At 35.0% G+C, this 25564-nt stretch overlaps 1 protein-coding gene across 2 annotated transcripts in view; it reads right to left on the bottom strand.

Annotated features, from left to right (window-relative positions):
• Positions 1 to 25564, bottom strand: part of FAM149A (family with sequence similarity 149 member A) — a 68467-nt gene that overhangs the window by 19036 nt on the left and 23867 nt on the right. For both annotated transcript variants that reach the window (XR_004230431.1, XM_012552067.3), the window contains exons 2-8: positions 13131 to 13241; positions 10339 to 10477; positions 9202 to 9344; positions 6806 to 6931; positions 4579 to 4728; positions 3525 to 3715; positions 1162 to 1316 (exon numbers count right to left, since the gene is read on the bottom strand). Coding sequence is in view for 1 of the 2 variants with exons in the window: in XM_012552067.3 (XP_012407521.2) it covers positions 1162 to 1316; positions 3525 to 3715; positions 4579 to 4728; positions 6806 to 6931; positions 9202 to 9344; positions 10339 to 10477; positions 13131 to 13241 (1015 nt within the window). In the remaining variant the exon portion in view is untranslated. The remainder of the gene's footprint in view (positions 1 to 1161; positions 1317 to 3524; positions 3716 to 4578; positions 4729 to 6805; positions 6932 to 9201; positions 9345 to 10338; positions 10478 to 13130; positions 13242 to 25564) is intronic.

Genomic DNA, 25564 nt, shown 5'->3' with positions numbered 1-25564 from the left:
CAGGGATCAGAAGCAGCAAGGAAAAAACACCATAAGGACATGGAAATAAGGGACTCAAGAGTAAAGAATGGTGCTTTGCTTCTCTAGAGTCAGGAAGAATACGTTAGTTCAAATCTGGCCTTGGACACTAGCTGTTTAATCCTGGGCAAATTACTTAACCTCTGCCTGGATTAGTTTCCTCAACTGAAAAATGGGAATCATAATAACACCTACCTCCCAGGGCTTTTTGTGATGATCAAAGGAGAAAATACTTGTAAAACATTTGACATGGTAGCAGACACATAGTAGGCACTTATATAAATGTTTATTCCTTTCTTACATATTTATTACTCCCAAATGATACAAAGTCAATATAAAAATAAATCATTTTCCACCTCCCTCCCTAACCAAAGCAAAGAAAGAGAAACAGAGAGACTACATAGCATAGTAACTGTCCCTGGAATAAGACCTAAGTTTTACTACCAACATTTAAAGGTACTGTGATCATGGGCAATTCATTACCAGTGGTTCTGACTTATGTTTTGCCACTAAACTACAAAGATACTAGAGCACAGACTGAGGCTGATACTTTGCACAGTGCTGCTTCACTTACATTCAATTCACTTACAAGTCAAGACATCACCCTCTTGATATCATTGGTCCTCTTCAAGAACAAAGGATGAACAACAACTTTCAATGCTCTGAGCCTCAGTTTCCTTCATCTAGGAAATGGGAATAATAAATCATGCCTGTAGTTCCTACCTCACAAAGATAAGGTGTGAGACTTGATAAAATTCTACAAAAGTACCATGTAATTATTGCTATTTAATGCAAACCTTAAAATTAGGAAATATGTTTTTTCCTCCCAGATCTACTAGCTATATAACTTTGGACAAATCACTACAATTTTCTGAACCTCTAATCCCTCATCTGCAAATTGGATTAAATGATCCCTATGGTCTCTTCTATCTCTCAAATATGCAACTCTATAGTCTTTGTATTCTTCAATCAAGAAGAAAATTTCTTCCATTGTTTTTCAAATATACATAGACAGAGTTCAGTAAGATCCTATATTTAGATCTGATCCTTCTGGGAGATGATTCTAAAGAAATTACCTTAACTGAAGAAACTAAGAGAAGTTTTCAGGACAGAAGAATAGATTTGAACAGAAAAGTATCTGACCTGAAATGGACCCAGATGAGAACCCAGTGACATACTGTGGGTTTCAGAACCTCTGGAAGGGGGAACACTTGATGGATTGGGTGGAATACGAGAACTTGGGAGTTTTGCCAATTTATTTCCAGTTGTCTTCAAGTTTTCTCTCTGTTTACTTCCTCCTGTAACAACATTAAGTGTAAATAACAATTCAAAACCACAACCATTTATCCAACATGTGCAATGCAATTATGTAATTTTTAAAGTTCTTTTATGAGAGAATTGTCAATTTTCTCTTTCTTAGCAGTAAAGAATCAAACTAAAATTTTTCATTCATGATACCACAAAGGGGACCAGCATGAGTCCCCTCCTCAGTCAGAAGAGAAAAGGTGCCAAAGTAGTCAAAGAGCATTCAATTAAGTCCAATTCAATGAATACTTATTAAGCACCTGCTGTCTATAAGACTTCGTGTGAAGCACCGGACACATAATAAAATGATCCATTGTGCTTTTGTTCACTCATTTCCAAGGGCAGCTAGGTGGCACAGTGGATAGAGCACTCAGCTTAGAATCAGGAATATTATTCTGGAATTGATAAATAGTCAAAGCATAGGAAGAGACAGTTTTCAGATGAAAAAAATCAAAGCTATCTATAGGCATATAAAAAAATGTTCTAAATCATTTTTGATTAGATAAATGCAAATTAAAACAGCTCTGAGGCACCACTTCATACCTATTAGATTAGTTAATATGACAAAAAAGGGAAATGATTATTTAATTGGAGAAGATATGGGAAAATTGTGAGACTAATGCACTGTTGGTGGGATTTTTTACTGATCCAACCATTCTGGAAAGTAATTTAGAACCATGCCCAAAAGGCATCCAAACTGTGCATGCTCTTTGATCCAATGATACAACTACTAGGTCTGAATCCCAAAGATATTATAAAAAGAGAAAGAAACTTATATGTACAAAAATATTTATAAGCAACCTTTTTTTAGTGTCAAATTATTGCAAAATGAGGGAATGTACATCAATTGGAGAATGTCTGAACAAATTGTGGCATATGGATGTAATGAAATACTATTAGGCAATAAGAAATGATGAACAGGAAGATTTCAGAAAAACCTAGAAGACTTGTACAAATTGATGTGAAGTGAAATAAACAATCAAGAAAACTTTGCACATAGTATCAGCAATATTCTGTGATGATTAACTATGAATGACTCAGCTCTTCTCCATGACAAACTTATCCAAGACAAGTACAAAGGATTCATAAAGGAAAATACTATCCACATCCAGATAAGGAACTGATGGATTCAGAATGCAAATAGAAACATTTTTTCATTACTTTATTGTTCGTAGTTTTTTCCCTTCTGATCTGTTTCTCCTTTCACAACTGTGACTAATATGGAAATATGTTTACATGATAACATATGTATAAACTATATCACATTGTCTCCCATTTTAGGAAGACAGGAGGGGAGGGGAGGAGAAGAAAAATGGAATTAAAAATCTTGTAAAAATGAATGTTAAAAATTATCTTAACGAAATTGGGGGGGAAAGAACTAGGAAGATTCATCTTCATGAATTCATAACTAGTCTCGGACACTTAAAAGTTATTTGACTCTGGGCAAGTCACTCAATCCTGTTTGCCTTAGTTTCCTCATCTATAAAATGAACTGAAGGAGGAAATGGCAAATCACACTAGGATCTCTGCCGAGAAAAACCCAAATTGGGTCACAAAGATTGGGTCCATGACTGAAAATGATTGAATATGAGCAACCACAAACCATTTTTGGTTTGATGTATGGTGAGGTCATAAATTATGCATAACCTATCTTTGCGGGAGTCTATTTTTCTCCTTCTGGAGGGGAAAATTGAGAAAATTAGATTTTTTGATACTAATCATATACAATTAGTCATCAAAATAGTTTTACTATGATTTATAATTCTTCATCATGTCAATTTTTGCCAGCCAACCAAACATATTATTTTTTATATCACTGGAAGCCAGGCATGACTTTTTTGACAAATACATTTCTTGAATTGTGTTTCATTACAGCTCCTCCAGTGCTAACAACGATAGTGAACAAAATAATAAATAAAATTTTCTCTCATTAAGAAAGCTTAGGAAGTAAGCTTAGCTTATTTGGAGGAAAAATAATGCCTTCTTATGTAACATAATAATGGGATGTGCCTAAAATAGAAACTAGACAGAGCTGGGAAATATTCTTTAAAAGTGTTTTCATATATATATATATATATGAAATATATATGTATCTGTGTGTGTATACACACACATACATATACATACATACGTATATGTATGTATTAGTGGATTGTTATCTGTTGTTTTAAAGTCTTACATAAAGGATATTTCTCAAATACCTTGAGGGCTAGTTTCCCATGTTTTTCTAACCAAATCTTCCAACATCCCAACCACATTTCTCCAAGCATGATCAAACGCTTCGGCAGCTGCAGCATCTTTGATACAATCCTCAGGAGAAATGGGAGGGATACCATGTTTATTCCTTTGTTGACCGACCATAGCATTCTTGGGTTCCACACTTTCATTATCACTTAAAAGAAAAATGAGGAAATTCTTGTTACTAAATTCAGTCAATTTTTGTTAATAAAAAAATTCCCTAATGAAAATTATTATTAAAAGGGTCAAACATGCATTTATTTCACAACTGATTTGCTTATGTGTAAATCACAGATTGATGGTAAACTAGTTATCTAATGATTAAGTAGGACATCAACTGGGTGAATAAAGAGATCTAGCATGTGATCTTTGTGATATTCTTGTGTTAAGTTACTGGGTTAATAAAGAGATCATAAGGTAATAATAATAATTTTTAAAAACTTTCACTATCTCATTTCTAAGCATAACAAATTAGAACTATTCCTCTCTGTAATGCTACTGCCTTTCTTCTGAGACTCCCTCCAATTTACCCTGTATATATCTTATATGTACATAGCTCTTTGCATGTTTTCTTCCCCCATTAGAATGTAAGCTCCTTCAAAGTAGAAACTGTTTTTTCTAGGATTTGGCTAAACCTAATAAATTGATTTGTTGAGCACAATGAAATAATCCAGTTGGAAGGGATCTTACAGGAATCATTTAGTCTCCTCAGTTTACACAAGAAGAAATCAAGTTCAGAAGCTAATTGACATTTTTCAAGGCACACAGTTTGTTGACCAGAGAGGCAATATTCCAACTCTAGCATGTGATCTTTGTGATATCCTTGTGTTGTTACTTTGAAAGAAAGACATTTGCATAAAAATTTGACTTAAAATCCATGAGAGTTTCAAAAAGGAACCTTAGAAATTTGAGAATTATAGCATCAACCAACCAAGCAAAGAAATTTGAAGACTTAAGTTCAAGCTAAATAATAACACTTTTGAAACTTTGTGTATCTTAATATAATGCTCTACTTACAGTTCTTTTTTGTCAAAAGCAAAATACTCTTCAATTTCTCCATCCATATCATAGATCTCTTCTTCTAGAAATGAAGCAGTTACATCAGAAACAACAGAAGAAATCCTTGTGAAATCTTCTGGGACAAGCTTGGAGCCTGAGATACACAGCCTATAATCACCAAAGATAATAACCATTGATTTTATTCAGTAAGGAGCTCCAAAAATTCCAGGTCAGAACCTAAATGATTAAGGCTAACTTCAACTTCTGTTGAAATAACATAATTCCAAAGGAAAAAAAATCAGTCAAATCAAAATGTATTTTTAATAAATAAATGTATTTTAAAAGAAATATATACTAATAAATGTATATTTTGAAGAAAAGAATATACCTTTAAAAATAAAATAAAACCCAAACTTCACTCCCCCAAAAATAAAATCCTTAAGAGACTTTTTATAAACCCTAATCACTCTATGAGATTGTTTTTCTTTCCTAAGCAGGAGAACTCTATTTAAACATTAGCTACCCATACCGTCCCTTCCTTTCAAAGTAATATGGACTACAAATAGATTGTCAGACATATTTTATCCTTTACTCCTACCTTTACCTTTTACAATATCACCCTGCACTATGAGGTTCCTCTAACACTGTAACTACCTCACCAGATAACCAAGCTCTATAACTTGGAGCAGAAAATTGGAGTTTTGCTCCAGGAAACTGATATAATGGAGGGGCATTTCTCTTTTACCACAATCCTCAGGATTTCTGTACAATCTCTGCACTTGTCATCTCACCTGGACACACCACACTATGAGAGCCTCAACATTAATGGATTCACTTTATCCTCCTCTTCTCATGATTAGAAGAATCAAGAGACAGGAAGTTAAGTGATAAGGGATCATTATAGTTGGAAAAGGTCATCTAATTGATCTCCTTATTTTACAGATGAGGAAACAGAGGTTCAGAGAGTTAAGTGTCTTGTCCAAGATAATAAGTATAGTATCATAGTTAGTAAGTATTATAGGTAGAATTTGAATACAGCTCTTTTTACTCCAAAGTCAGAGAATTTTTGTCTTTAACACACTACTACTACTTCTCATCAGTACTCTAAGGATTGAGGATGAGACTCCCTGAGAGATAGTTCCCTATCCAGGCACAAATGCTCTTAACTGAGATGAATTAATCTCTTCCCCATTCTCTTCAAATGAATTTTTCTTGAACACCAGAATTTCCAGTTATAGCATTTCCAGGAACACTCTCCTCTAGTATTTTTAAGGATATTTTTAAGGCAGGGACTCAAACCAAAGTCATTTAACTGCACACCCTAGCCTAATTCATATTCAAAGGAATTTTCGAGGAACTGCTCTCTCCTTGTCTTCCATCCAAATCAAAATTTTCCTCATTGGTACAATATGTTAGTCTACCAATAGTTACTGAATGTCAATCAAGCCTTGATTCCTGAACTGACAGAGATGATCATGAGTATGATAATTATGAAGGGAAAAAAGTTTTGAGAATAACTCATATGACAGAGTGAAGAAAAGTAATGTGATAGAAACAGAATTACAAGCCCTCAATCCCATACACATTTAGTTTTCTTTATAGGTAATGAAATCAGCATCAAGACTTGATTGGCTCAAGTAACTAAAGACTTAGGCTATTGTTATGACTTTGTGCTCATTTAAGTAGAAAGGACCTCTGATGCTTGGCTGGCAAAGAACAATGGACAACTCAGAAACAGGGGAACATCATCCATCTTTATCAACTCAATGTGTCCTCAATATATATCCTTGTTTAATATACTTTCCTTCCCCCCTTGACTAAATAAATCTCCTTTTGTTATATGTTGACTGATTTGTGAGTAACTCACGTCATTCTAACATCAAACCCAAACTACCATGAAGCTGGCCTCAGTCAGGCTCGGTCCAGAACACTAGGATAATAGTATGTGTAAAGACTACAATAATAGAATGAACACAAAACTGACATAATCACAATTATAATTTTGACCACAGAAAATAGATGATGAAATACATTTCTTTCTTACTGGTATCAAGATGAACAACTACAGAGATGAAATGATGAGCAATTGCTATAAGATGCAACCCTTTTAGATTGTCTATAGAGGTACTTCACTTAGTAAAAAGGACAACTCTGTGACAGGGTAGAGAAGCCACATCTGAAAATCACAAGGACCACTCAAAAGGCATCAATAAAACTTAAAGAAAAAAAAAAAAAGAAGACATACTCTTTGAGATTGTTATTGCTTTCACAGAAATAAAGTGAGGACTTGGTGTGGACAGAGCTAGCAGTATTACTTGGAAAATGTTGAAAACCTTCATCTGTTGGAAGCATGAGTTGTTTTCCTAGAACCCTGTGAAATAAAAAATTAGATAATAACAGCTATTAATATAACCACAATAAGACTATCATTCTGAATTTTTAAAAATAGAGTACATGGTTATATAGTGGAAAAGATGTTGAAAATAAAGAACTTTTTTCCATAGGATTATAGATTTAGAACTAAACTAAACTTTAGAGTTCATCTAGGGCATCTAATTCATCTACATTCATCCAGTTCATCTAGTTAGTTAAGTCCCTTAATTTCCTAATCTGAAAAAGATGAGGAGTTAAGAAACTTAACTAACTTATGGTCACACAGCTAGTATATAGCAGAGACAAGAGCTGAACTCAAATTCTCTCATTCTAAATCCAGAATTTTTCCTGCACCAAGCACTGGTACAAGTGTAAGATTTAAAAATAAGAAAATATAAGAAAATACATAAAACTCACATACTTTTTAACATGTATTTACATTATCCAGATATATATTTTGAAAATAAAAAAAGCTTTAATTAAAAAAAAAAGAACATGTAACTACAACTATCACTCAGATATCACTTTAAAATTTGCAAAAGCATTTATATCACATTTGAACCTCATAACAACTATGGTAGGGCAGTGCCGTTATTATTGTCTTTTTTGTATGACGGGGAAACTGAGGGAGACATAGCTTAAGTGACTTGTCCTAAGTCACATAACTAACAAGTATCTGAGGGAGGATTTGGACTCAGTTCTTCTGACATTAGATCCAGTGTTCCAACCATTGTGCCACCTAGATATCTTTATCCATTCATTGACCCTTTTTATCTCCCTATTTGGAATCACACTACCTATTCCATGTACCACACTGGATGGAATAGGGTAATTATAAACATATTCAATCAGTATCTACTGAGTTCTTTTACATATTGCTATCATGGGACAGAGTAGTAGTTAGCGGATTTATAATAGTATAAAGATATGAACCTTAATACATAGACAAATAGGCTATTCAAATATCTGTCTATCTAGGTAAAGAAAAATAGCATTCTGGACAATGAAAATTAGTTTGCAAATTCATTTCTTTCCAATTTGGCCCAGCTTTTCCCCCCATGGTTATCTTGCATCTGTTAATCAGCATCATTAAGTATTTATTTATTATCTATTATGTGTCAGGCACTGTGCTAGGTACTGGGAACTCAAATACAACTAATAAAACAGATCCCTGTATGGGAATGCTTTTTTTCCCTGCTATATTACAAGCCCACTACAGGCAGGAATTGTTTTTCTCTTACTTCTGAATCCTCAGTATCCTGCACTGTACATAGTACAAAATAGGTACTTAATAAAGTTTTGCTGATTGATTTCCATATATCGTAATATAGAATGAAGACATTTCCAGATGATTAAGCTTTATTTTCCCTGTAGGGCTAGAAGAATATTAAATTCATAGCCATCTGAGAACTGAGGGCAGAAAAGCCTCCCTTTGTGAACTTCCTATATTCTTTAACTTCAGTTTATTTGTTCATACTGACCTCTTCTTAAGTAGGAGATTCATTATTATGATAAATATAATTTTTGTTATAGATCTATGCCTTCCAATCAAGACATTAGGTGAACTGTATAAATCAGTGGTGACAAACTCAAAAAGAAAGGGACTACTAAACCATAAATAAGGATTACTACAGGGACATACTGACTTAGAAAACCACACAATAACTTTACCTATGTTCTATGTTACAGACAGTTGGTGGTGAAGTGGATAGAGTGACAGATCCAGAATCAGAAAGATCCGAGTGCATATTTGGACTCAGACACCTACTAGCTATGTGACCTTGGGCAAGTAACTTAACTCTGTTTGCCTCAGTTTCCTCATATGTAAAATGAGCTGGAGAAGGAAATGGTAAACCATTCTGATATCATTGCCAAAAAAAACCACAAGTGGAATTATGAAGTCAGACATGACTGAAATGACTAAAAAACAAAATGTTCTATTTGAATTTTATTTTATTTTGTTAAATATTTGCCAAATGCATTTTAATTAAGATGCACTTGGTAACATGGCTAGAAGCATATTAGACCTCTGCTCTACATTACTTCAACATACACATACACTACATTATTTGTAATGTACACTGCATACTACAAACATAATTATGCTCTACATTAGTACAATATACATAATTATTTAGATATTTCAATATTTCCTAAGGTTTTGCAATAGAGGGAACAATTTCTAGAGTCATTTACCAGCTGATAGGGTTCTTTCACTAATGTTTCCAAGAACCCACTCCAGAAAATAATATTCAATATTTCTCTTACCTGAGATGAAGTGACCTTTTAGTCCACTCTTCACATTCTGCCTGCAGATTCTGGCAATGAGGACTGATCTTCCCTTCAAAGAGCATTTCATCCACCTCTCGGAATAACTGCTCAACTTTTTTTGTTGTGGCTTTGTCAAACTCCTAAAGCAGCAACACAAATGGAAGTTTGTTTGCTGAAATTTTCTTAGGAAAGAAGTATTTATAATCTGAAAGTGTATTTTAATTTAGTAGGGGTAATAATTTCTTAAAAGATACCACAGTCACCCGTAAGGGTATACCCAATTCCTAATACAAATCCCAATGATACAGGTTTATTTTAAAATTTGTAAGTAGATTGGGACAATTAGGGTCTTGCATAGAGATATGGAAGGAATTTTGGACGTCATCTAGCCATAGGATTCTAGATCAGAAGCAGAAGGAAGACCATTTAGTGCATCACTCTCATTTTCTAGACGGTACTGGAGGCAGAACACTTAACCTGAAGTTTGAACTGAACTCAAATCTGACTTCAATTAACTATTTAACTGTGTGACCCTAGGCAAGTCACTTAACTATCATGTACCTCATTTTCCTCCTTTGAAAAATTGGAATAAAACAGCACCTACCTCCCAGGGATGGCTGATCCAAGGATAAATTAAATGATATTTGTAAAGGTTTTTGCAAACCTTAAATTGCTATATAAATGGTAGCAACTGTTACAAAAAAGGAAACTGAGTTTAGGAAGCTGGAGTTTGATGACTTGGCCAATATAATAGAGGTAGTATGTGTCAGAGCTTAAACCCAGTTACTCTAATTTCAGAGCTTATGTTTTTCCCACTGTATCATGCTGCCTCAAATTCTGCATTCAGATCATAAATGAAAATTTTAAAAGGAAACCACCATTTTTCAAGCACATATTTTGTGCCAGAAACTATACTAGGTGCTACACAACAAATATTATCTCATTTGATCCTCATAATAATCCTGTAAAATAGGTGCTATTATCACCAGCATCTTACAGGTGAGGAAACTGAGGCAGACAGAGGTTAAATGACCTACCCAGGGTCTGAATCTGGGAGCCTCCCTCCCTCCAGGGTCAATGCACTATACTACCTCACTTTTTCTAGATAAGTTTACAAAATACTGATCAACATACATCATCTGTCCAAGAGGAGACTGAGCTTCGTTCAGTAGATGCACTTCTTTCAGTAGTAACACTCTGTATTCCGGACCAAGAATTATTCAAGTCTGTGGGGGTGGTGTTCCCACTCGACAAAAGAGGTGAAACAGATTCACTGGAGAAATTAAAGCAAATGGGCAAGAATAACATTTAGAGAGAAAAGGAATGCATTGGATAGCTTTATTCTTTTTGCGGCTCATTTCTTTTTTCTTTTTGGCTTTACATGAGCTCTTTAGCTATCAAATCAGCTATATCTATATCAATCTGCAATCTGGAATTGTAACTCTCTTCCATCTTCCACTTAAAGATCCAATTCTTCATCATAATATGGAGGTGAACTTATAAATCCATACCAACAGAGGGCAATCTTTGTCAATATTCTAGCAAGCAACAGATATGATGAATATGAGTATGACAAAGTTACTGTGTGTCTGTTATCTGAAATGATAACAACTTTGGTTAATTTTAGGACAGGTTATCATTAGAAGGCTAGCCCACAGTCAATAAGGCTTGTCAGCCACAAGCAACCCATGAAAAAGTAACATCATGGGAAAGAAACTATTCTCAGAGAGTGGCTATTTACACGGATATGTGTGTAAAATTAGGTATCACAGATACTCTAAAAAATTCAGTTATTCAAAAAAAGTTGAGCATTTAAAAAATTGATTACTTGATAATTAGATTATATATGTGAATGTGTATGAGTACATATACCAAATTGTAGAGATTATATATTTCTCAATAATCAGTCAATTAGCATTTATTGGGGACCTATTATGTACCAAACACTTGCTAAGTGCCCAAGAATACAACAAAAAAACCCAAAAACCTCCCAGTTTGTGAACCCCAAGGGGTTCACAAACTGGGAGGTGGTGTAAAAAAAAACAAACTGTATACATTGGCTAGACAGGATAAACTTGAAATAATCCAAAGAAGGAAAGCATTAGAATTAAGGGGGATTAGGAAAGACTTCCTGTAGAAGTTGAGTCTTTAGCTGAAATTTGAAGGAAATCAGTAATCTAAAAAACAGAAATGAGAGAAAAAGCATTCCAGGCCTGGAGATGAGTGAGTGAAAACTCTTGGTGTCAAGAGGCATTTGGCATGTTCCAGAAGCAGCAATGAAGGCAGGACCACTGGCTCAAAGAGTACAGGCAGAGAAATAAGGGTAAACAGAAGGGAAAGACAGAAGGGAACTAGTTTATGGCTTTCAACAACAAAAAATATTTTATATTTGATACTGGAGGATTAAATGCTCATATATAACCTAGTTACCAAGGAATACATTTTTAAATGTTCAATCCTTGTTTTATATTCCTGAATATGTATATCTAATCTTAGACTTATATCTATATCCATATCTATATCTTGACTATATCTACATATCTATATTCATATTTTTATATTTATCAGTCCATAACTATATTATCCTTATCTATCTACACATATACCTCCAGATCTAGAATTATAATGAAATACAAGTTACTTGTTCTTAATCTTTTTGTGCCATTGACCCCCTTCTGCAACCTGGTGAAACATACCCCTTTGGAACACCATTTTCAAATGTACAAAAAAAAAAAAAAAAAAAAAAAGCCATAGGATTACAAAGGAAAGCAGTTACATTGAAATATAATTAGAAAGCTGTTTTTAAAAGTTCATTGACTCCTGGTTAAGGATTCCTTATCTAGATTTAGTTCTTCATTTTGTCTGTAGTTAAAAGGCTATGTGGTTTAATTGGTAGAGTAGTGGCCTCAAAGCCAAAAAGATCTGCCTCTGATAAATACTGACTGTGTGATCCTGACTAAGCCATCTTAGCTCTCATTGATCCAAGCAACCCTCTAAGACTATAGATTACAACGAAGATTCCAACCTACTTTGGCAAAATAGTATCTTCTCCTTTGGAGAGCCTTTCACCAATGAAATCACCATTCTAGTCCCTATAGACAGAATTAAATTTGGGACTATAACCTTTCTAGGTCCTAGTTTTCTCATTTTAAAAATGAGGCTACTGAACTTGCTGATTTCTGAAGTCCATTCCAAATATCTATCTATGATTTTCAGAGAGACAATATGACGTAAAAAATAAAAAGATGGCCTCTGAGCCAGAAAGAACAGGGCTTAAGTCTTGCCTTAACAGATATTGAAATCACAAATATGACAAATCATACACAAATATGTCTCCCTCTCTCTGTCTTCTATGTACATATGTACATATACATATACACATATATTACATGTATATATGTGAATGTGTATATCCACCTACATATATATATATATATGCATGCACATGGTTGTATTATACATGGTTAGATATTTCATTTATATATACACATTTTAAATATTGTATATGTATATATATACACATATCCAATATATGTAGCATTTGTGTACAATATACACATTTATGCAAATATATATAGTATACTATATTATTACTATACTATAGTAATTAATATTATACTATATTATACTACTATGCTATGCTATGCTATACTATACAAATAATGCAACCACCATAGTAGAGTACCTACCATATTATTCTATACTACACTACACTGTACTATTTTTATATTTCTAGGATTTCCTAAAAGTGTTGTTAAGGTTTTCTGCTTTAATAGCTTTATAACATTTTCTAAAGACTAAGAAAATACTCTATGATGCTTTACTTTTATACATGTAAGGTTTCCACCTAATATTTTTCCCTACTACATAGTCAGCACACATTTCTCCATTCTGAATTCCATAAGAAATCACAAGCTAATTCTTACCACTTATAATTATGAATGGCTTCCTGCACATTTTTGGTGAAATGTTTAGGAAGAAGGTCCTTGCTCTTCACAGTAAGATGTTGCTCTCCAGGTCCTTCAGTCAGTCCTTTTCTGGGAAAAACAAAAACAAAACAAAACACAGAAAAAAGAGGAAATGGACATTAATGTATTTGCCATACTCAAGAATCTTTATTTCCAGAAAATCTAATTACTGTTCATTTTGTGATCAATTTACAAATTCTGACAGAGAAGCATTTCTTTATACAGGTGCTTCTCTTGCTTTTTGTTAATTTTAAATTTAAATACAAAAGGAGAGAAGAAAAAAGGACTTTTCCATGTACACAGCAGAACATAGAGGATTTAATATAAATCAACAAATTTCCATTCCAACTGTTTTTTAATCCATGAAATAAATACTACATACCATTTTCGAGGCTACCTACTTTTCTAACCTTCCATTTAAGTTTTTGTTTGTTTTCTGTTGTTGCACTTTTATCAAGTATTGTCATGTTTTTCTACAACTAGCTCATCATTTCTTATATTCCATCACAATCATATGCCACAACTTTTTACCCATTCCCCAACTAAAAGGCATCCACCATTTTAGCCAATCTGATATATGTAAGATGATATCTCTTTTTTTCCTATGTATCATTTTTTATCGAAGTTTTTATTTTCAAAACATAAGCAAGGATAATTTTTTCAACATTGACTCTTGAAAAATCTTGTGTTCCAATTTCTTTCCCTTCTCCCTCCCTTCCCTAGATGGCATGTAATCCAAATATGTTAAACATGGTAAAAAAAATATATGTTAAATCCAAATATTTATACAATTACCCTGCTGCACAAGAAAAATCAGATAAAAAATGAGAAAGAAAATATGTCAAGCAAACCACAACAAAAAGAGTGAAATGCTGTGTTGTAATCCACCCAGATGGCTTTCATCATCACAAGATCATTGAAATAGACCTGAATCAGTAAGATAATATCTTAAAGTAGTTTTAATCTGTATTTCTCTAATCAGTAATTATTTATAGTATTTTTTCACATTACTATATATATTTTTGATTTCTTCATTGAAAAACTTCCTCTTCATATTCTTTGACCATTTATCAATTGAAAAATGCCCTTTATTCTTAAAAATTTGACAAAATTCTTTACATATCTGAGAGGCTGTCTGTGGAAGTTTTCCTCCAATTTTCTACTCTACTTCTAATCTAGTTTAGTTGGTTTTATTTGTATAAGAACTTTTAAACTTAATACTGAAATCATTCATTTTATTCCTCAATTCTCTACATCTCTTATTTCTTCATATATTATTCTTCTGTCCATGAGGCCTGATAAGTAATGTTTCATAGTCTTCTGATTTTCTTATGATACCTTCCTTTTATCTATATTATATATCTATTTTGTCCTTATTGTACTTAGTACATGGTTTAAGATAATGGTCTATGCCAAATTTTTGCCAAACTGCTTTCATGCTTTCCCAACAATTTTTACCAAATAATGATTTCTTATCCCCAAAATGTAAATCTTTTCATTTGTCACACACAAGGTTACTATAATCCTTTACTATTGTGAATTGTATGTCTATTCTGTTCCACTTATCTATCTTTCTATTTCTTAACCTATATCAGATAGCTTTGATATAAGATGATATAAGATGACATAATTTAATTTAAAGCCTAATATTACTGAATCTCCTTCTTTGATATTTTTCATTAGTTTCATAGAAATTCATGATCTTTTATTCTTCCAAATGGATTTTTTAAATTATTTTTTCTAACTCGGTAAAATAATTTTGTAGTAATTTCATTGGGATGAGGAGCCTTGCTGTGATCATTCCACAAGAATATTTTATCAAGCAAAATCAAAAGCATGTTTGAACAAAAAACAGCGAAGTTTATATTCAGCAAGACACTAACACCTAATAGAATAAAAGTCTTGTTCCTCAGACATATGAGTCTCCATTAAGTATCAAAAACTGAAGTGGTATTCCCAGGATGGGTTTGATCCATTACATCATCCCATTCCAGAGTTAGTAACTTGATAAGTCTTTCATTAGGAAAGGTATGAAGCTGATTTCATGACTCTAGATGTTCTCCCATTACTTTTCAGGACTCCCAGCATAATGTAGTTGAAATCAGTCAATCAAGTAATTAATCCATAAACATATATCAATTGCTTGACTGGCACTGGGTTAAATAATAGAGACGGCAAAAACATCGTCCCTGCAAAAACATTGAAGGAGGTCATACTCTAATGCAGGAGACAACATATAGTAATTTCATTAAGACAAATAGGTAGCTCAGTAAATAAATAGAGTGCCAGATCCAAAGTCAGGAAGACCTGTGTTCAAATGTGCCCTCAAACACTGGTCAAGTCAACTAATTTCTATTTGCCTTAATCCACTGGAGCAGGAAATGGTAAAACTACTCCAGTACCTTTGACAAGAAAATCCCATACAAGCTCACAGAAAGTCAGATATGACTGAACAACAACAAACTCAGAGAAGGCACTAGCACCTAGGGAAATCATGAAAGGCATTCTGTGAAAGGTAGATTTTAAAGCAACTCTTTAAGGAGGTCAGAGCACTTAGGAGGTGGAGATGATGAAAGAGGGTATTCCAGGCATGGGGAGTGTGCAAACACACTGAAGAGGAAGCAATGAGTGCAGTTGAATCAAATAGTGTTGTGTCAGGGAATAAAATGTAACAAGACTGGAAAGAAAAAAAGGAAAAAAGGCTTTAAATGCCAAATATTTGGCCTTAAAAGTAACAAGGAGTAGGATAGCTCAATGGCAGGGTGTACAGAGCACCAGCCCTGAAGTCAGGAGGACCCAAATTCAAATACAGCCTCAGAAACTTAATACTTTCTAGTCATGGGACTCTGGATAAGCCACTTAACCTCAACTGCCATTGAGAGAGAAGAGAGAGGAAAGAGAGAGGAAAAAGAGGTAACGAGGAATTTTCTGCAAGGTAGGAATGGGGAAAATCTGGTCAACTCTAAACTTAGATTAAGATTTTAGTAGCCTCATTAATTTTGTGTGTGATTTTGAACAGTTGCTTAGCCTCTCTGGATGTCTCAATTTCCTTGTCTATAAAATGAAAGGCTTAGATTAGATCTGCAAATACTTCCAGCTCTTAAAATTCTATGAATCCAGATACATGAATATGCACATATATAATTATAAGATTATTTAGGTAAACTCAAATAAGACAAATATATCATAATCTTACAATAAATCCAGAATTCCTTTCTACCTGGTATCCAGGAATTGGTCATTGGATTCAAATTTAGGATGCAATTTCTCTAATCCTATTCACTGCATGACTGTGAATTTGGGTCTCCTTCAGGCCCAGGTTTATAATTTGGAAGGAAGTGCCTTGAATAAAGTCCAAACAATGAATGTCAGCATTATTTCTTAATTTATAATCTTGAGAGATGAGTTTGGGATAAACACTAGGTGAAAATAACTTTCTCAGAGTCACACAGTTAATATATGTTAGAAGCAAGATTGGAACCTAGGTCTTTCTGATTGAGGCCAATTTTCTACTCATTACATCATGCTGCCTTTTTATTAACCCACAAAAATACGATTATTTAAGACAAAATGGTCATCGAAAAAAATACCTTTTAAGTCATGGAATAAAGAACTTGTCCACTGTAATGCATTCATTGTTAATTATTAAATGTCCTTTTGTTGAACTTTCTGAAAACTTCAATTTAACTCCAGTTAAATTCTTGGTCAGTGTGTACTAATAGTTTCCAATGCTATGGGAGGTCTATGATTTTTCATGGAAATAAAATGCATACAATATAGATCCCAGTTTCTTAAACTGTGATTTGTGACCCTAAATCTGGTCTCATAAATGAATGTGAGAGTCATGAATTATGATTTATTATCAGTGTTTGATTTGTATACCTATTTTTATACCCATATATTGGGGGTAATGTAAAAATATGGGGGGCAAAAAAAAAGAAGTCAAAAGTGGAAAAAGTTGAAGAAATTCTGATCTGGAGGACTACTAAGTACATGCTCTGTCTTTGTCATCTCCAGTGGACTGCTGGACATCTCCACCACAATGTTCCTCCCCTAGAGATACCAAACTCAACAGCCTTGAGAAAGAACTGGTTTTCTTTCCCCCTAAACTCACCAACCCTTCTTTCAAGTCTCGCTATTTATGTTGAAGAAATCATAATTCTTTTAACCATCCGAGTCCATAGCCTTGGGGTCATTCTAGACTTTTCACTCTCCCTGATTCCCAATATCTAATTAGCTTCCAAGTCCTATTGAATTAATATCCTCAACCTGGATTGTTTTTATTCTCCTTTTCCCAATAAGCCAGCCTAATCCCTTCATTTATCTCCTTAACTATTGCAATAACTTACTAATTTTTTCTTCCTGCATCCATTTTCTCTCCATTCTTCAACCCAGTATCCACACAGCTGCCACATTTCTCACCTTTAAAAACCCAGTTCCAATTAAGTCCCAACCCTTCAGGTATTCATCATGTCTAGAATAAAATATAAACTCTTCTCTTTAACAGTTAGAACTCATCCCAGTCTTGCTCCATGGTTACCTTGCTAGAATGTTTACATATGTTGTACTTTCCAATGTGTACTTTACATTGCATCCAAACTCACTAGATTTTCTGCACACATGACATTTCATCATTCACCCTCAAGCTCTCCCACAGGCTATGTTCTTCATGGCTTCAATTCTGCCTCTTCCGTTCAGTCTCTTGGAACCTGAAACTCCTTTCAAGGCTCAGCTTAGGGGCCATATCTCTTTGGATCCCTAGTTGTTAATTTCCTGCCCCACCCCCAAATCATTGTGTTTATTTCATGTACACTTTGCTTGTCCTTATCTTTAAACAAGTAAAAAGTCTCTGGCAAGAGCCTTGAAACATACTATCCCTAATAACCAGTATGCTGCCTCAATAAACATAAATGCTTAAACTTCAATTTAAGGCAAACCTCATGCCTAAAAGAATATAATAGAAAACAAATAAAAAGAACATAAGTAAAATAAAACATAAAAACATAAATAAGACATTATCTATAATCAGTGCCAGATTAAGAACAAGATGCTGCATTTCTGTTTTTCCAAGCTTTTTTTCTGGTGATCCTCCACACCTGAAATGCTCTCCCTCCTCATCTGTACTTTCTAGTTTTCATTATTTTTTATTGTTGTCTTGTTATTCAGTCCTTTCCATTCATGTCTGACTTTTTGTGATCTCATTTGGGGTTCTCTTGGCAAAGATGCTAAAATGGTTTCCCATTTCCTTCTCCAACTCATTCTACAGATAAGGAAACTGAGACAAATAGGTTTAAGTCATTTACCCAGGGTCACACAAGCTAGTAAGTTTCTGAAAACAGATTTGAATTTAGAAAGATGAATCTTCTTTACCCTATGTCCAGCACTCTATGTAGCTGCCCTGGCTTTCCTTAACTCCCACGTAAAAGTCCATCTTCTATAGGAAGTCTTTTCCACCTCCCTCTTAATTTTAGTTCCTTTCCTTTGTTAATTGTTTCCCATTTATCCTCTATATTAACTTATTTGAATATCTTTGTTTGCTTGTTTTCTCATCCATTAAACTGTCTTGCCTCTTTTTATACCTCCATAGCTTTGCACAATGCCTGGCACATAATTGGCACTAATACATATTTACTGATTGACAGACTAAAAAATTAAAAGTCATTTAAAAATAAAGTGATTTGGATATTATACCTTCAATTCATTGGGAATTAAAATGGGAGCATGGAAAAAACACCCACTGGATTTGGAGTCAAAGGACTTGATTTAAGGTCCTGATTCTGCCACTTCCTATCTATGTGACCTTAGATAAACTTACTCCTCCATAAAATGAGAGAACTGAAGTTCATTCTAAAGTTCTTTTCAGCTCTGAATCTATGATCCTTTAACAAGGCAATACAAACTATTAATGATATTTGTAAATCACTGCTAATTACTGAATATCTCAGAGTTGAAAGTTTAGAAACAGTTGTGGAATTAAACAGTTATAGAAGATGTTCTAGGAAATGCTCTCTACATTTCGCAATGAATCAATGAGTATTCATTAAGGAGCATTTATCTATGGAGAGACCATGTAGTGTTGTGGACAGAGAGAGCTGGCCTTCAGGTCAGAAAAACCTGGGTTTCAGTTCTCCCTTTGACACATTCTTGCTTTAATCACTTGCTCTAGGCAGCCCTCCAAAACTATAAATTGCAAGAAATGTGCCAGCTTTCATTGGCTGGACAAGTTAGATTCCTTACCTGGGAGTTTCCTTTACTAATAAAATTAAATATATGCTCCTATATTAATAGCACTTATTCCTACACTAATAAAATATCTCTATGTGTATTAAGTCCAGCAAATAAAAAGTAAAAGCAAAAACAGTCCCTGCCCTCAAGGAATTTCCATTCCAATAAGAGAGATGACAGGTATATTAAATAAGAATATACAAAGTAGATAAAAGTGAAAGAAATTATTATTTCTTTCCTGTATTAAGGCCCAATTATTGAATTAGGACTAAGGATTTTCCCCTTCCTTTTCTTCATTTAGAAACCACCCTGGTAAAATTACCCATGTATATAACTTGTAAATAAAAAGATATATAGATATATAGAGATATAGATATATAAAAGAATTATTTATCCTAATGAAATCGAAAGAAAGAAAGAAGAAAGAAGGAAAGAAAGAAAGAAAGAAAGAAAGAAAGAAAGAAAGAAAGAAAGAAAGAAAGAAAGAAAGAAAGAAAGAAAGAAAGAAAGAAAGAAAGAAAGAAAAGAAAGAAAGAGAGAAAGAAAGAAAGAAAGAGAGAAAGAAAGAAAGAGAGAAAGAAAGAAAGAGAAAGAAAGAAAGAGAGAAAGAAAGAAAGAAACAAACAAACAAACAAACAAACAAACAAACAAACCACCCTGGTAGGTAATTCAGGCAGTCTTTGAAGTGTAGGGCTCATAATGAAATGAAATCTTAGGCTAAATTAACCCAACTGGAAAACTCAGATCTGATCATAAGATAAAGAAATGTTAGGTAAACTGATTCCAGCCCATTATATTTTAATCAGATAGATCTAGGTAGAAATGGATTCTCTCTTTTATCCACTAGCATAATTAATAAAATGATTAATCACCCAGAAACTTGTCTCTCAAACTTTTTATACTTCATTCAAAGTAAGCTAATAAGGGGGAAACACTAGGAGCTAAGGGGAGCAATACAAGCCTCCTGCAGAAAGTATCATCAGAAAGAAATTGCTTGACTTTGTTTTTTCTTAACTTATTGTCTCTATGGTGAAGTTCATTGTCACCTAAAGTGATATCTACAAGGATCAGAGTTATTGTTTATTGTTGTTGTTGTAGGGCAACTGGGAAACTAGCCAAGTCTCCTAACTCCAAGCTAGGGTTCTTTCTATTTTTATCATAATGAAAATTTGAATTAAAAATGAAATCTCACATAACTATTAGAGATTGGCACCATTTTTAAACTGCCATTTTTTGGTCTTCCTGGTTCTAATTGTTGCACAACTATATGCTGCACAACAATCCATATGGAGATATTTGTGTACTTATTAATGAATATTGTTTTATTGACTATAGATTATAAATTCACATTGCCAGAATTTAAACTGCTTTTACATGGCACACATGGGACATTCAACCAAATATTTAAATACTATATAGTAATGATAAAGCCTTTCCTGGTTCCTGAAATTAGCATTTCTTTCTTCCCAAACTACTTATTTATTTATATATATATATATATTTTATATAGAGTGTCTCAAAAATCTTTTAAGTTATAAAGGCTGTAGTTTAATCTATTAAAGCTAATATCTTTTTATAAGATAAAACTTATATGTATGTATATACATATGCATATTGCTTAAAATAGTGCTGGGCACATAGTAGATATTTAATACATGCTTGTTGACTAATCAATTAGTAGAAAGACATTTCTAGAGAGCTAAATCACCACAATGCTCTGGACCCAGAGTTACAAATCCCTGAGTTCAAATCTAGATTCAAATAGTTACTAGCTCTATGACCTGGGATAGTCATTTAACCTCTACTTTAATTTCACCATCTATAAAATGGGAATAATAGCAGCACCTATCTTATTGGCTTGTTATGAGGATCAAATAAAATCATATGTGTAAAATGCTACAGATCTTGAGTGTTATAAAAATGCTAGCTATTATTAAGTTGGAAGAAATTTTGGATCACATGTTACAGGAATTAATTCAATGTTTCTAGGAAACATCTATGAAGAGTGTAATGAATTCTTTATTTTTAACCTAGCATCTAAGTGCTAGAAAAAAACACTTGGCTCTTATTATGGCTAATCATGCAGATAGATCATAATTTCAATATATTATTATCATTTAATAATAATTATTAACATTAGTGATAATATATTATTGTTGATATTAATATTATTAATAACAATCTCAACTTGAAATGTCAACATGGAGTGAAGGAATCTCTGGGAACGAAACCTTTTCTTGACGAATATCAGCATCTCCTCTATTGCTTAATCTTGGAGAGGTACCTGGGGACACTAAGAATTTAAGTGTCTTGCTGCTGATCACAAAGGGAATTCTATGTCACAGGCAAGACCTGAAGCCAAGTCTTCCTGATTCCAAGGCTGGCCCTCTCTCACTATATGTCCTGCCACCTGTTATTATTTATGCATTCACAAATATCAAGGGGCCATTATGCATGTTCAATATTGAAGATGTATATTTATCAAATGCTTTGCAAAAGTTAAAGTGCTATGTAAAGGCTGGCCATTATTATCATATAACTGCAAATTTTTTCTCTAAAAGTTGTACCCTTGTACCTCATTAAGAAGCAGAGAAGAGTTTGAAAGACTATGCCCACAAAAGGTTAATCTTACCAAGCTGAACGGGCTGCTAGAATAAGGCAATGATCCTCCATATCTTTCAATCCAAAGAACCTATTCTAAACTGGGGCCCAGATAGTAACTTAAGAGAGTGAGTGATCTATCCAAGGTCAACAGGGTGAAGCTGAGGCTGAAATATATTCATGGCTCACTCCAGGGCTACAAAGAAGCTATGATTTCACTAACACTGGTCACGGCCCTACCACACTTCAATGAACAATCTTTAAGTGGCATAAAGTTATTTCATAGACGGATCTTGCAATATTCTTCTCCAAAGTGAGCTAGAACCACCACTTGACCTTAACTTTATAATAGTAACCAGAACATCGCCATCATCATCCCCGCTACCACTAGCATTTACTAGAGCAAAATGCTTTATAAATATTTTATATTCACAATGAACCTTAGTGACAAGTGCTTTTATTATCCCCATTTTAAAAATGGGGAAGCTTTGAGATTAAGTGACTTGCCTAGGGTCACAACTAATTTTCTTGACTCTGGATCTGAACTCAGGTCCTTCTGACTCCAGGTCCAGCACTCTTTCCATCTAGTTGCTTTTACATTTATTATTTGCTGACATAGCTAGAATTTGTGTTGTGATAAGTTTAGATTGAGAGTCCATAGCATTTAGAAAGGTTCAAGAAACGTAATTTGGGGGTAATTAATCATTTTATCAATAATGCCAACATTGTAGTAAAAGGATGATCATTTAGCCATCATTTTCTTAGATTGTTCAAAAAGATGAAAATCAAATCTGATTGGTTAATAAGAGAATAAATATTAAAATGAAGAGCTGGACTTGAACTTTCATTAAAGTCATTTACTTCTCAATTAATGCCAACCTTGGGAATGCTATTCAAAGGAATTATGCCCCACCCCAATACAAGGGGAGGGGCAGGGTGGAGTAAGGGAGGGGGAGGTGGTTAGTTGGATCCTCCTAGATCCTGAGGCCAAGAACTGTCTTTTACCTCTTTTTTTCTATCCCCAGTGGGCACCGTGCCTTACCCATTCATCATATAGAAATACAATTAGTATGACATGACACATGAGGCAGCATGATAAATTTCAAGTCAGACCATCTGGTTTAAACTTGACTCTCCTCCTTAGTAACTTTAACTTTGGACAAAATACTCTAGAGATCTCAGTTTCCTTATCTGTAAAATAAGGGGTTCGAAATATATAATTGTTAAGATCCATCCTACCCTAAATCTATAATCCTATGATTCTAAGAACTTTAAAGATCAAATGCTTTAATTAATTACTCCTTTCCCAGGACTACTACTCTCTACATATATAACACAGTGAAAGGAACACCAAATTGATGATAGCTAACATTTACATAACTATGCCCCGTACTATGTTAACTACTTTACAAATATTTCACATTCTCCTCACAATTAAATGGTCTACAAATGATCTGAAGCCTCAAATTTGAACTCAGGTCTTCCAGACTTCAAACCCAGTGTTCTAACCTGCACCTCCACTGCCTAAAATCAGGAAAACTAGATTGTTGTGAAATCTTGGGCTTCAGCTTCCTTTGTCTCTAACAGGACTGGTTTGTTCCCTCAGTTCCCTCCTTATAGAGAAGAGTTTCACCATCTATTAAATGAGAGGAAGCATTTACTATCGACTTACTACCTCCAGAGCTGGAGAAAATCATTTCCCTTAATTCTTCAGGTGTAAAATGAAGCATTTAGATGATCCTGAAGGTCCCTGACAGCTCTAATCTAGATTTTGATCTCTCTGGATTCATTCTCTAATTCCCATACACAGTGGATATCTGAAAGCTGACACCATAAAAGAGGATATACTATCTAATCCAGAGCATTTTTAATTTACCTGAACTGTATAAATAAGCAGCTGATACAGTGGTTAAAAGTTGACTTCATTTGGAAAGAAGATCTGGTTTGAAGTCCTACCTTGGACTTACCCTGGCTTTCTGTACTCCAGAGAAAGTCCCTAAACATCTTAGTTCCTCTAGAACTAAGGCAATGCTTCTAAAAAGGGACAATAAAAATGGAAGGAAGGTGCGAGATCTGCATAGTTATGAGTTTTTCTAATAGGAAGCTCCCTATACCAATGAAATCACAGGTCCAGTTCCTTTTTACAATATAACTGCATTGTAAGGAGAGAATGCTGTGCTCTAGACAAATGAAGAAATCTTTTCATTCAGGAAGAACGTTCTAAGAACAAATATTTGTATTCCTATATTAAATATCTACCGAATGTATTGAGGAGACTATTTACATGTTTACAAACCATGTAGAAAGGTAATCCACCCTCCCGAAACCCTAAAACGCAATCTGAGGAGGAAAAAAATCCTAGAGGCCTCTAATCTCCTGCCCCGCCCCAGCTCCAGGATAAACAGCTAAGGCTTGCCCTTTGGACTTACCCAATGACAATCAATCCTTTTTTGCTGCTGAAACTGCTCCAGTTGCTGCTGCTCCTGCTGCTCGCGGGGTCCCGGACCTGCCGACCGCTGCTGGGGTGCAAGGCCCGGGAGCGGTGCCAGCCCCCACGACCCCCATGCATGAAGCAGGCAACTGGTTCCCCCTGCCCCACGGGAGCTCGGGGCTTACAATCTCCTGATTCCCCTGCGCCCACTCCGCGACCCCCCTGCTTCCAGGACCTACGCCCCCTGGGGCGTGCGGCCGTCCCCCTAAGGAATCCAACGCTGGCTAGCCCCTGCGCATGGACCTCCACCACTAGGTCCAAGGGAATGCGTGCCGGACAGAGTCTCCCGTCAGGGAGTGCCCGGAGTCCCGGAGCTGGTCAGCTCCGGCCATGGGCTCCTGAGGGGTTCCCTGGAAGACCCTTAGTCCTTCGCAGCCGCCCTTTATCCCGGGATAGCCCCGGTCTCTCCTCCTTCCTAGGTGGGCGTGGGAAGGCGCCTGTACCCAGCCAGCTTCCCTCCTGCCGGCCAATGACCCGAATGTTCTTCCTGGATTCTCTCTCCTTAGACAGCTCCGCAGCGTTTCCCAGACTTCTCTGCCCCTAGTCCTAGCTAAGCTGGGGAGAGCTGACCTTTCCTTTTTTTTTTTTTTAATAGCTTTTTATTTACAAGTTATATGTATGGGTAACTTTACAGCATTGACAATTGCCAAATCTTTTGTTCCAATTTTTCCCCTCCTTCCCTCCACCCCTCCCCCAGATGGCAGGATGACCAGTAGATCTGGCTTTTCCTTTATCCCCCACTCCACCTCTGGCTCCCACTCTCCCCCGGAGCTTCCACGGCTAGCAGCACTTGCCTTCCAGGGACACTCGAGTTGATGAAAACATCCGCCAGTTTTCCCCTCTGGGGAAAGGGTGAGGAGCCTCCCCTAAGCAGATGCCAGATTTCATTGTCAAGTGACAGGGAGGCGCTCCGACCTCCAACCCCAGGAGGCCCAGTCAGACTTCCTGGCCCAGTCCTGCTCTCCCAAAATTCCCAGGCCACAAACTCCGGAACTCCTTTTACCTCTATGGTACCGGCGTACTGCCCCGGAGTAATAATAAATCACTCAATACGGGATGGGAAAATGGAAAGAAC

Source organism: Sarcophilus harrisii, chromosome 6 (genome assembly GCF_902635505.1).
Source record: "Sarcophilus harrisii chromosome 6, mSarHar1.11, whole genome shotgun sequence".
NCBI classification, from domain to species: domain Eukaryota; kingdom Metazoa; phylum Chordata; class Mammalia; order Dasyuromorphia; family Dasyuridae; genus Sarcophilus; species Sarcophilus harrisii.
Note: the sequence above shows the minus strand (reverse complement) of the source record. Positions and strands in the feature narration are given on the sequence as shown.